At 41.9% G+C, this 13,298-nt stretch overlaps 1 protein-coding gene across 3 annotated transcripts in view; it reads right to left on the minus strand.

Annotated features, from left to right (window-relative positions):
* The window catches only part of LOC129823634 (adenylate cyclase type 1-like), a 71,038-nt gene extending 60,181 nt beyond the window's left edge, over positions 1 to 10,857 (minus strand). For 2 of the 3 annotated variants that reach the window (XM_055882491.1, XM_055882490.1), the window contains exons 1-3: positions 9,885 to 10,855; positions 2,589 to 2,738; positions 2,150 to 2,268 (exon numbers count right to left, since the gene is read on the minus strand). In XM_055882491.1, coding sequence (XP_055738466.1) covers positions 2,150 to 2,268; positions 2,589 to 2,738; positions 9,885 to 10,493 — 878 coding nt within the window. In that variant the 5' untranslated portion in view covers positions 10,494 to 10,855. Of the gene's footprint in view, positions 1 to 2,149; positions 2,269 to 2,588; positions 2,739 to 9,884 lie in introns of all 3 variants that reach the window. The other variant, XM_055882493.1, reaches the window with a different exon arrangement.
* Between the last annotated feature and the right edge of the window lie 2,441 nt (positions 10,858 to 13,298).

Consider the following 13,298-nt stretch of genomic DNA (forward strand, 5'->3'; position numbering starts at 1 on the left):
TATGTAATTTAACAAAATGTGGAAAAAGTCAAGGGGTCTGAAAACTTTCCGAATGCACTGTATATGGTACATTTCAGCTGCATAGCAAGAATATCCTTTGCCAAGCCCCCGAACCCTCTCTCGGCACATGACATTCCGTTGCTAATGTAAATTGAAAAGTTTATGTACATATTATGTAAATTGAAATAACGTTACGGGTTACCTTAAATCACTGTAATCACATTTTCAAGTAATATGCCAAACTCTAGTTACAGTTGAAGTCGGAAGTTTACATACACCTTAGCCAAAAACATTTAAACTCAGTTTTTCACAATTTCTGACATATATTCCTAGTAAAAATTCCCTGTCTTAGGTCAATTAGGATCACCACTTTATTTTAAGAATGTGAAATGTCAGAATAATAGCAGAGAGAATGATTTATTTCAGCTTTTATTTCTTTCATCACATTCCCAGTGGGTCAAAAGTTTACACACACTCAATTAGTATTTGGTAGCATTGCCTTTAAATTGTTTAACTTGGGTCAAATGTTTCCGGTAGCCTTCCACAAGCTTCCAACAATAAGTTGGGTGAATTTTGGCCCATTCCTCCTGACAGAGCTGGTGTAACTGAGTCAGGTTTGTAGGCCTCCTTGCTTGCACACGCTTTTCAGCTCTACCCACAAATTTACTATAGGATTGAGGTCAGGGCTTTGTGATGGCCACTCCAATACCATGACTTTGTTGTCCTTCAGCCATTTTGACACAACTTTAGAAGTATGCTTTGGGTCATTGTCCTTTTGGAAGACCCATTTGCGACCAAGCTTTAACTTCCTGACTGATGTCTTGAGATGTTGCTTCAAAATATCCACATAATTTTCCTTCCAGTCCCTCCAGCAGCAAAACACCCCACAACATGATGCTGCCACCCCCGTACTTCACGGTTGGGATGGTGTTCTTCGGCTTGCAAGCATCACCTTTTTTTCCTCCAAACATAATGATGGTCATTATAGCCAAAGAGTTCTATTTTTGTTTCATCAGACCAGAGGACATTTCTCCAAAAAGTACGATCTTTGTCCCCATGTGCAGTTACAAACCGTAGTCTTGCTTTTTTATGGCGGTTTTAGAGCAGTGGCTTCTTCCTTGCTGAGCGGCCTTTCAAGTTATGTCGATATAGGACTCGTTTTACTGTGGATATAGATACTTTTGTACCCGTTTCCTCCAACATCTTCACAGGGTCCTGTGCTGTTGTTCTGGGATTGATTTGCACCTTTCGCACCAAAGTACGTTCATCTCTAGGAGACAGAACGCGTCTCTACCTGAGCGATATGACGGCTGTGTGGTCCCATGGTGTTTATACTTGCATACTATTGTTTGTACAGATGAACCTGGTACCTTCCGGCGTTTGGAAATTGCTCCCAAGGATGAACCAGACTTGTGGAGATCTACAATTTTTTTCTGAGGTCTTGGCTGATTTCTTTTGATTTTCTCATGATGTCAAGCAAAGCGGGACTGAGTTTGAAGGTAGGCCTTGAAACACATCCACAGGTACACCTCCAATTGACTCAAATCATGTCAATTAGCCTATCAGAAGCTTCTAAAGCCATGACATCATTTCTGGAATTTTCCAAGCTGTTTAAAGGCACAGTCAACTTAGTGTATGTAAACTTCTGACCCAGTGGAATTGTGATACAGTGAATTATAAGTAACATAATCTGTCTGTAAACAATTGCTGGAAAAATTACTTGTGTCATGCACAAAGTAGATGTTCTAACCGACTATAGTTTGTTAACAAGAAATTTGTGGAGTGGTTGAAAAACTAGTTTTAATGACTCCAACCAAAGTGTATGTAAACTTCCGACTTCAACTGTATATAGAATACTATGATAATGTGATCTTGCAGACATTCATTCAGCTTTGATCTAATTAAACAAGCACCCTTCGCCAAAGTAACTTGTTATCTGGGCAGCCGAACAAGTAGAGCAGACACTGTTATGTAAAATAGAGAATCCTGCACATGCGCAGAATCATCATATTTTAAGCTATCGGCAAGAGACTTCCAGGGAATTCTAAAACGCAGCCATTCCATTAAAATGATCATCGGAGCTAACCAATGCCAAGTTTCTACCCCTGATGCTGGGTTGGGAGTTTTGGAGTTTGGATGGGTGTCCTACCTGACGTTGTCGTGGCGTTGGATGTAGATCTTGTGGAAGATCCTTTCAGGAGGCTTCAGGAAGTCTTCTTTCATCTCCATCGCCACGTTCCTGGGCAACAAACTCATCAGAAGTCGCTCCTGTGTGGGTGGGTGAGAAAGAGAGAGAGAAGGACAGCGCGAGGAGAAGGAAAGAGAGGTATACTTAAAAGTCAATCAGACTTGAGAATATGAGAGGAGAGAGTGTTGGTGGTGGTGCAGATAAGAAAAGTGAGAGATAAAAGGTGGTGGAACAAACAGAATTGAAAAAAAGTGTGAATGAGTCACCAAGTGTGTTTAAAGAAATAATATGAGAGAAATATAGGAGCCTGATTTTACCCTTATGCCTTCTGTTAATGTGTGTTTGTGTATCTGCATGCTTGTGTGTCCGTGTGAATTTGTGCGTGTGTGTGTGTTTATACCTGTTTCTCATTCTCATCCTCCATGCGTAGCCTCTCCTCGATGCAGTTGCGTGCCTGTAGGAAAGCCTTCCTCTGTGCTCGCTCAGTCAGGATGCGCACAAACAATCCAGAGAGGTTGACACTGGTAAACAGCACTGTGTTGGCCACCAGCTGCAAGCAGAAACACAACATAATGCCACTTAGCATACACTTCATAGTATTTTATCCAAAGTGACTTAGGATCCCTGCAGAAATTGAACGTGTGACTTCAGTATTGCTAGTCCCATGCTCTCACACCAACTGAGCTACACAGGACTACGCTCTCAAGTTAAGACTGTCTTAGATACCAAATACATGATGCAACTTTTTCCAAAATCCTAGGGGAAACACTGGCACATTTCTTTTGTAGAACGAGAAGGTCACTTTTGGTGATTTTTTTATTACCACAACTGTCAAGATGTCAATCTGATTGTTTTGAATTTTTGGAATTTTAATAACCTCCTTTCAATAAAAACCTTGAACCGACCTGTCTCTGACTTTACCAAATGATTTGTTTTTAACAATCTAGCAGTCCTTTGAGATAAATATCATAAAATACAAAACTTTTGGGGCATTTCTACCTCAAAGCACCATGACGGTCAAAATGATCGTATGCATATTAAACAGTAGAATAGCCGCCAGCCAAATAAATCAATGTAATATCCACAATCAAAGAGAAATTATTAATATTTAGTTTAGGAAGGTCATATTAAACATGATACTAAGACAATTTATTTCAAAAGAACAGAATAGCATGTTTTGAGTTTTATGTATAGGTACTTACAGTATTTGCCGAGGCTATATGGCTTCGCCAGGCCAATGAAATCAACTTGTCAATTTAGCATACATAACACGCTTGTATTCATTTCCCTGCCCAACCACAGTCAACACATATACTGTATTTTACAGCAAGAATATAAAGGAATATAACAGAATACAATTAATTGCTGTTTGCCACCAGTACTCACAAGAGGAAGAGTGGAGCCGTGGTTATACTAGGAAAAAGTTATATATATCATACTCTGTGACATTTTGAGAGTTGTTTGGCAAAACTAGGTGAATTTGGAAAGCTTAGAATCTGCTCTCTCCGATAGGGTATAGCAATCAAAACATCTTGCCTGCATGGACCTCTGCAGGATGATTTGAAAAGCTGTTTTTTGGTCAGCTCTTTGTCAGTGGATGCTGACAATTTATGCTGCGCTGGTCATCAGTCTCAATTTGGCAATTAATCATTTTGTCACCCATCAGACCAGTATCTATTTAATCTTGTCTTTGGACCACATCTATTATTATATGTGTGAAATTTGTTTCAATATACTGTAGTTTAGGTATGGTCTGGGTTGGCCGTTAGCTATTTGAACATTTTAAAAAATGAATTAGTTTATCTATTTATTATGGAATATCTACAAAATTGAAATATTGAAATATCAACGGTCAAAATGACTGTCATGGCCATTCTAGTAGTTATGGAATTCCAGCGCTCCGAGTGTTAAAAAGCCATTATGTTGCCATCATCTGAAATATAGACTTACTGACGCGCGCCACTGCGCTGTGGTAGGATGATAAGGAAGAAGTGGCTGTGCGCTTGTGCCTCTAATTCACACCACTGCTCACTCTGTTTGCTACCAATACGTTGTAGCCTAACTTGTCACTCTGATCTCAAAGGGACATTGCGACATTTTTGCAATTAAGCCCTTTTTGTACTTACCCAGAGTCAGATGAACACATGGGTACCATTTATGTCTCTGTGTGAAGTTTGAAGGACGTTGAAGGTAGTTTCACTACCGTTAGCAGAACGACTGGCAGGCCGAACCCAATCAATCTGGCCCAGGGGATGTTTGAATAAAAAATGTAATGTTAATAGGAAATGATTATTTTGGGTTAAAAAAACACTCCAGGCCACTCTTAAACATCTACGACAAGATATAAAGTATGGAGAAATGGGTTCCCGAGTGGCGCAGTGGTCTAAGGCATTGCATCGCAGTGCAAGAGGCGTCACTACAGACCCTGGTTTGATCCCGGGCTGTATCACAACCAGCTGTGATCAGGAGTCCCATAGGGCGGCGCACAATTGGCCCAGCATGGTTCTGGTTAGGGTTTGGCCGGTGTAGGCAGTCATTGTAAATAAGAATTTCTTCTTAACTGACTTGCCTAGTTATTAAATAAAGGTTAAACATAAAATAAATGATAATGGACCTATATGTTTTCAAATTATTGCCATTTTCTAATAAGCTTGTTTTCCCCTTTGTTGGTAAACAACGTAATTGAAAACAAACACTGTATAGCCTCAAAACATGGTTAAAAGTATAATTGTATCTCATGGATGGTCAGTCCTTGCATCCATAGCTCTGTCTATGAATTTTACAGTGGTTACATTTTCCAGTCCCATTCCTCAGCTCTTTACCAAATCAGTGGCTGGGTGCTCCGCTTTGGTATTCTTTGAACTGCTGATTGCCCCTTTAATGCATAGAGTGCCAAGTGAAGCTGAGGGATCAGAAACCACCTGGCCTAAACACATTACACATTGACGGACAGATGCATAGTATAGATAGAGGAAGAGAAAAGAGATGCACATTCACAACCATTAATTTGAAGCCAAAAATTAAGTATTTGCTTTGTCTTGTCAATACACATTTGGAAGCAATCAATCTGTGTGTGTGTGTGTGTGTGTGTGTGTGTGTGTGTGTGTGTGTGTGTGTGTGTGTGTGTGTGTGTGTGTGTGTGTGTGTGTGTTTGAGAAAAAGCACAGAGGGGCTATGCTTCCAGCTGAGTGTAGGTCAGGTAGGAGAGAACAACAGACAGACAGAGCCTGATGTGTAAACTGAGTGTTTTCCATGTGGCTGAGCATGACTGGGCCTGGAGATGTGACCTTTAACACCCAAACACAGACATACACACTGTATGTCAGCCTGCCTTCCTCACCAGGAGTAATTTTGATCTATAGACCCTGATTGGTGATTCACCACTGGTGTTTACAAGGTCTGCTGTAATACAGTTGAAGTTGGAAGTTTACATACACTTAGGTTGGAGTCATTAAAACTTGTTTTTCAACCACTCCACACATTTCCTGTTAACAAACTATAGTTTTGGAAAGTCGGTTTGGACATCTACTTTGTGCATGACACAAGTAATTTTTCCAACAATTGTTTACAGACAGATTATTTCACTGTATCACAATTCCAGTGGGTCAGAGGTTTATATACACTACGTTGACTATGCCTAGGGTGCATTACGGCCACACAAAGGGGATGCCACCGTGAAATTCTAGGCATTATCAAGTGCTTGTCAAATTGTGAATGAGTAACTGATGTAGTGTGTACAGCCTGCGCAAAAAAACAAAGCAGAGTTCATGCCTTTCAAGCTACTTTTTTCAAATCATCATTAGTCTCATCATGCAGCCTTAGAATGTTTTAAAAATAAAAACATATAGCCCAACGTTTGTATCACAACTAAAGTTATATTAATAACTCTAAATTAAGCATATAGGAGTACCTGTTTCTTTGTTAACTGCTCAACACAGAGTAGCCACATGTGCACACTCCCTCAAATTGTTTGGAGAAAATATATTTTCTATTTTATTCAGCTATGTTCAATTGTATTCTTCATACTATAAAATAATGCGACGCAATTCTAAGCAAATCTTGTCTGCTAAATGAACTAGTGTAGCCCACAGCCATATGGCATAGCATGATCCGGACAAGTCAGAGTATGCTATTCTGTTCATCTGAAATAGACTACATTTTCTTCATATCATGCTTTTTTAGACCTGTCTAAAATGAATACGGGATATATTGTGAAGGTGTAGGCTATACTACATGGATTTATTAAACTTCTTAAAATGTAGATGTTCCAAAGGTCAGTACCAGTGGCGTGTAGGCTTTGTGTGGAAGCCAGGAGATGCTAAATGTGTTTATTTTAATTAACGGTCAATTACCTTGAGACCGACAGTTATTTGCTAGAAAATCCCCAGCTGAAGAAATTTTGTGACTGCCACAGCCCTACTCACATCCGCAAATCACGTGTAACCATGCCAGCCCAATACCTCCACATCAGGCTTCTACCTGTAGGATCATCTGAGGATGGGGAGCGGAGTGCTGAGGATGATTTCTGTCTGTAATAATGCCCCTTTGTGGGGAAAAATGAATTCAGATTGGCTGGGCCTGGCTCCCCAGTGAGTGGACCTGGCTCCCAAGTGGGTGGGTGTATGCCCTCCCAGGCCTACCCATGGCTGTGCCCCTGCCCAGTCATGTGAAATACATAGATTAGGGCCTAATGAATTAATTTTCAATTGGCTGTTTCCTTCTATGAACTGTAAATCAGAAAAATCTTAGAAATTGTTGCATGTTGCGTTTATATTTTGTACACTATAGATCAATGATAGACTAGTAAGAACAAGCAGCTCATTTAGACAACACAATACAGGCAACAGCATCCAATAAGTTAATTAGTTATACTGTACTGTAGGGTGTGTGATTGTATTTGATGAGTACAAGCTTATATTGTCAACATTAATAGCAAATGGCATAAGCTGGGATCTGACCTGATCTCCAAGGCACAAGAAATCAATTGTCTCATGAGACTGCAATGCAGACGACGAGACTCAAATATCATGATCAAACATGATTGGTGTATTGGTGGACTCTTATAACAGAATTTAGCAATGCTGTAGTGGATAAGGAGGAGAGGGAAAATAATAATTGTATGTCCTTCTCTCTCTGACTGAGGTTTGGTTATTATTGGTTTGTTTACACCACACATAGCCCCACTGTGACCCTGAAGGGAAGGGGGCCTATAGGCTTGTTTGGTGGTTGTTGGTTGGTTGAAACACAGGTCCTTTACGGTCATACCACTGAGCTAATCTCCAGGCTTAATGGATTAGCTTTCCCTTCCTAGGCTGTACTCTGCTACTGCTAGCGCTGTCCTTCACACACCGTCCTCCTGACACACGTATAGGCTACACAAGCAAGATATTATATGCCACATGCTAAAGGAAGAAAGCAAACTAGAGCTGATATGATTGAGGGCTAAACCTCTCCATGACAGAAAGAGAGAGAGAGAGCGAGCGAGAGCAAGACCAAGAGAGAGAGAGAACTTGTTGAGACTGTGAAGATATTTTTGGTATTAAGTTCTCTGGGTTTGCTTGACCTTTTATTAACTGTCTGGTTGTCTAGTATCTGGTTGGGGTCATCAACCACGGCCTACTTTGGTTCTGCATCAAGTACTTTCAGCCTAAATGGACCAGATATTCCCTATGAAACAGAGGCACACTGTATGGGAATCCTGTCTGAGTACTTTCTCTCTGGTCTCTCTGTGTGGTCCTGTTTGTTTTTTTCCACTCTGTTGGCAGTATAGGATGATATGAGGTTGGGTAATATTATTAGATATACAGAGTATTCGAAAAGTATTCAGACCCTTTTCCTTTTCCCACATTTTGTTACGTTACAGCCTTATTCTAAAATGGATGAAATAATTGTTTCCCCTCATCAATCTACACACAATACCCCATAATGACAAAGCGAAAACAGGTTTTTAGAAATATTTGCAAACTTATTAAAAATTAAAAACAGATACCTTAGAGATTTATAAATCATATCATTTTCCATTTTTTTGCATACAATATACTGTAGCTTAGTATTTTAATTATTTATTTTATAGGCCTACAGTCATTACTGCTCATCTTTATCAAGAGTGTCAATCATTTAGGCACACACATCACGGACCCAAGTCAAATCAGTCACGTAGGCTATTTTGAAGTCAATGGTGTGAGACAGATACAGCTCTATTGCCTATTTGTATGTCCCCCCTACCTCAGTAACATGATACTATTAGCCTAGATCTGAAGCAATGTCAACACGGAAATCCTGCTTATACTTTGACTGACCAGACATGGGCCCGGTTTCCCAAAAGCATCTTAAGGCTAAGTTCATCGATAGAACCTTCCTTCGTAGGAGAATCGTTAAATATCCGAGCAGTTCCCCAAAGCCATCGTTATTAACGTTGCTCTTGAAAACACTCGTGATCTAACGCCTGCCTCAGACCACTCGCGTCGTTTTTTGCCCTCCTGCGTCACTTTATACACAGAAAGGTCGCTGCTAAACATAGAATCACATGGTTCGTCCGTCTCTCTGTGACCGCCGATAACTTCAGAACAAAGTTGACTACAAATACAAAGTTGCCAATGTCTTTGTAATTGATACAAACAAGAAAAGTATAAAAATACACTTCAAATGAAAACGGAGATGACTGCATTAAAACATAGCCTAAACAGTAGGCTATAGGTCTATTTCAATCATATTGAAATACATTTCAAGTTCAATCAATTAAGTTATATGTTGATACTTGTAGGTTACTGTCTGTAATTAGTCTCAATATATTATATGATGTGTAGCCTAAAATCGGTGATTTATTGCTGGGCACAGATGTCAATTTGACGTCGGTTCAACGTAATTTCATTGAAATGACGTTAAAACAACGTTGATTCAACCATTGTGTGCCGAGTGGGAATAAGCCGCCTCAATATCTGCAGCCGTAGATGGTAACATGAGCTGATCCGTCGTCGGTATTGTGAAATAATGTTAATGATGATGGAAGATTTGATTGGAGAAAGCTTATTTGAGAGCAGCTCTCCCTTTCTTTTGATTTTATCAGTAGGATATTGACACATGCTCCAACAACGCACTTAGCGACCATTCTCTCTGCGTGGTGTTTTGGGAAAAGCATGTTACATGTTCGGCCATTGTAGGAAAGATGAACCGTTAAAACACTCGTAAACCTAAATTCCAGGCCCTGCTCTCCTGTCTGTAGTTGTGATCACAATCAGCCACACGTCATTGAAGTCCGTGTTTAGATTGAACTACTGGAGCACCTCGCCGCACGTTATCGCACAAGGCGTTGCACTTTCTACTATATCATACATCCAGCACGCGCTCGTTATAAAAAACTGCATGCCTTGATTTCACTGAGGTTTCTATTCTACATAAATCTAGGGCATTACAGATATAAAACCGAAACATATTTCATTTTAGAATGTTCTCTTTGTATGTCTTTCAAAAGCAAAGCAGACGGACAAGCAGTGCTCAGACATTGTGTGAATCGCGCGCCAGTCGGTGACCCCCGCCGGTCGCTGTCCACTTGATGGTGCTGAACTTCATATTGACAGGCTCATTGCTTCCTCTCGCTTTTCCCTTATCTGTTCTACATTAAAGCCCCATTATCCATGCTTCGAATAGCCTAGCCTGGTGGTTAACTATGTATAGCCTACATGCACCCACTACTTACCGTTCTCCATAATTTCTGCGTCTCAACTGTCACGGAGGTGGCTGTCACAATTATATGAGAGATGGCAATCATTATTCCAAACATTACTGCTAACAGAGTCCGCACCGGCAGGAGCGAGTAGGCAACGAATGTAACCAGCATGAGCTGCCACATGCCCTGCTCCGGGTTGGTCGGGGGCTCCAGCCCCACCGCGCCGAGGGAGAAGGGACAGCAGAGGAACGAGAAGGTGAAGCCGAAGAGCAAGGTCAGGTTGACGATCTGCTGGAGCTGGGTCACCTGAAGGTACTTGACATTGGTGACAATGAAGAGGGACACGAATACGATACAGTGTACCGGATGGGACCCCTTGGAGATGGTCAGATTGGGGCCGGACAGCAACTCCACCACCGCCAGCGTCGATGCCATGACGATGAGCACTGCCAGGGCTTTAAGAGTGGACGTCTGCTCCAGCTTTAGGTTGTAGTTCTGGAACAGAGACTCCAGCTCCTTGCAGTCGAACTCATCCTCGCATGCGATGGTAGTCAGAGGGACGCCTGGTGGACAATGGCTTTTCTTCCGCCGGGTTTTGACTTTCTGAAACGGAATTTCCTCCATGTCAGGGCCATTCATAAACTAGACACTGGACCACACAGCGCGCCACAGACCGACGCCGGGAAACAATCAAGCACGCAGCAGTCTAGAGAGGAGAGCGTCCCGGATCACTAAGGCTGGAGGACTGGCCTCCCACTGTAATCTCCTGACGCGCGACATGCACTATCCACAGGTTGAAATCCGTTGTTCGTCGAGATGAGTCACCAAGGAAACGTGCAAGCATGTTCTCCCCTTGAGCAAGACTCCAAAAAGTATTTTTCGTTTCACTTGGGCAAGGACAACATCATGGAAACAGAGTCCCGCACACGACGGTCGAGTTCTGAATCTAACAGCTTTTCGCAAGGCTCAGATTGGATCACGCATGCGCATTATGAGGAAGAGATAAGACACGTCTCAGTAACTCAACAGACAACAAGACAAAACCGACTTGAGAGGTATGGAGGACCAAACCTGCCAAAATTAGAAATACATAAATGCACATATAAAAGGATAAATAAATGAATAAATAAATCCACACATAATTAAATAAATGAGCAAGTTAACAGAAAAATTGTGAGTGAAATGTATTAATTTTCTCTACATATCTACATGTATTTAATTATGTATCTATGTATTATCTAAACATTCTAACCTTAAATCATATATATATATATATATATATATATATATATATATATATATATATATATATATACATATATATATATATATATACAGTGGGGAGAACAAGTATTTGATACACTGCCGATTTTGCAGGTTTTCCTACTTACAAAGCATGTAGAGGTCTGTAATTTTTTATCATAGGTACACTTCAACTGTTAGAGACGGAATCTAAAACAAAAATCCAGAAAATCACATTGTATGTGTAACGGCTTTCCTCTTCCTCTTCATCAGAAGAGGAGGAGCAGGGATTGAACCAATATGCAGCGGAGTTTGAAGACATATTTATTAAAGAAAACACGAACTCGACTATACACTAACAAAACAACAAACGACGTAGACGCACCTGAACATAAGAACTTACAAATAACGAAGAACGCATGAAACAGGAACAGACTACATAAACCGAAAAACAAACAAACCGAAAACAGTCCCGTGTGGCGCAACGACATACACAGACACAGGAGACAACCACCCACAACGAACACTGTGAAAACACCTACCTAAATATGACTCTTAATTAGAGGAACGCCAAACACCTGCATCTAATTAAGAGCCATACCAGGCAACCCATAAACCAACATAGAAACAGAAAACATAGAATGCCCACCCAAACTCACGTCCTGACCAACTAACACATACAACAAACTAACAGAAATAGGTCAGGAACGTGACATAACCCCCCCCATAAGGTGCGAACTCCGGGCGCACCAGCACAAAGTCTAGGGGAGGGTCTGGGTGGGCATCTGACCACGGTGGTGGCTCAGGCTCCGGGCGAGCCGCCAACCAGGCGAGCCGCCAACCAGACAGGATCTGCCAGAGCCGCCAACCAGACAGGATCTGCCAGAGCCGCCAACCAGACAGGATCTGCCAGAGCCGTCAGCCAGCCATGAGCGTCCAAATCTGTCAGCCAGCCATGAGCGTCCAGATCCGTCTGCCAGCCATGAGAAGCCGGATCCGTCAGCTAGCCATGAGCAGCCAGATCTGTCAGCCAGCCATGAGCCGTCCAACCAGGATCCGCCGGAGCCGTCATCCAGCCAGGATCTGCCCATTATCCTGGTGCTGCCCCTTATCCTGGTGCTGCCCCTTATCCTGGTGCTGCCCCTTATCCTGGTGCTGCCCCTTATCCTGGTGCTGCCCCTTATCCCGGTGCTGCCCCTTATGACTATGGTGGGGTGGGGACCACGACCAGTGCCGGAGCCGCCGCCGTGGAAGGAAGCCCACCCAGACCCTCCCCTAGACTATGTGCTGGTGCGTCCGGAGTTCGCACCTTAAGGGGGGGGTGGTGTCACGCCCTGGCCTTAGTATTATTTGTTTTATTTATTATTTTAGTTAGGTCAGGGTGTGACATGGGGTATGTGTGTATTTTGGGGTATTATATGGTAGAGGGGGTGTTGGTTGTAGTTTATGGTTTTGTGTTGAGTGTATGTGTCTAGCTGTGTCTATGTTGGGTGTAGTTGTCTAGGAAAGTCTATGGTGGCCGGAATGGGTTCTCAATTAGAGACAGCTGATTTCTGTTGTCTCTAATTGGGAGCCATATTTAAGGCTGCCATAGGCTTTAGCTGTTTGTGGGTCATTGTATATGTATATGTCGACGTAAGTAGTTTGTGTGTGCACTTACGTTTGAAGTTTCACGATCGTTTGTTGTTTTTGTTAGTGTTGTATAAGTGTTTGGTGATCATCTTCGTCGTTATAAATTAAAGAAGATGTATTCAAATCATGTTGCGCCTTGGTCCTCTCGTTCATATCAACACGATCGTGACAGTATGATTTTTAAGTAATTCATTTGCATTTTATTGCATGACATAAGTATTTGATACATCAGAAAAGCAGAACTTAATATTTGGTACAGAAACCTTTGTTTGCAATTACAGAGATCATATGTTTCCTGTAGTTCTTGACCAGGTTTGCACACACTGCAGCAGGGATTTTGGCCCACTCCATACAGAACTTCTCCAGATCCTTTAGGTTTCGGGGCTGTCACTGGGCAATACAGACTTTCAGCTCCCTCCAAAGATTTTCTATTGGGTTCAGGTCTGGAGACTGGCTAGGCCACTCCAGGACCTTGAGATGCTTCTTACGGAGCCACTCCTTAGTTGCCCTGGCTGTGTGTTTCGGGTTGTTGTCATGCTGGAAGACCCAGCCACGACCCATCTTCAATGC

The sequence above is a fragment of the Salvelinus fontinalis genome, chromosome 26 (genome assembly GCF_029448725.1).
Source record: "Salvelinus fontinalis isolate EN_2023a chromosome 26, ASM2944872v1, whole genome shotgun sequence".
Classification (NCBI taxonomy): Eukaryota; Metazoa; Chordata; class Actinopteri; order Salmoniformes; family Salmonidae; genus Salvelinus; species Salvelinus fontinalis.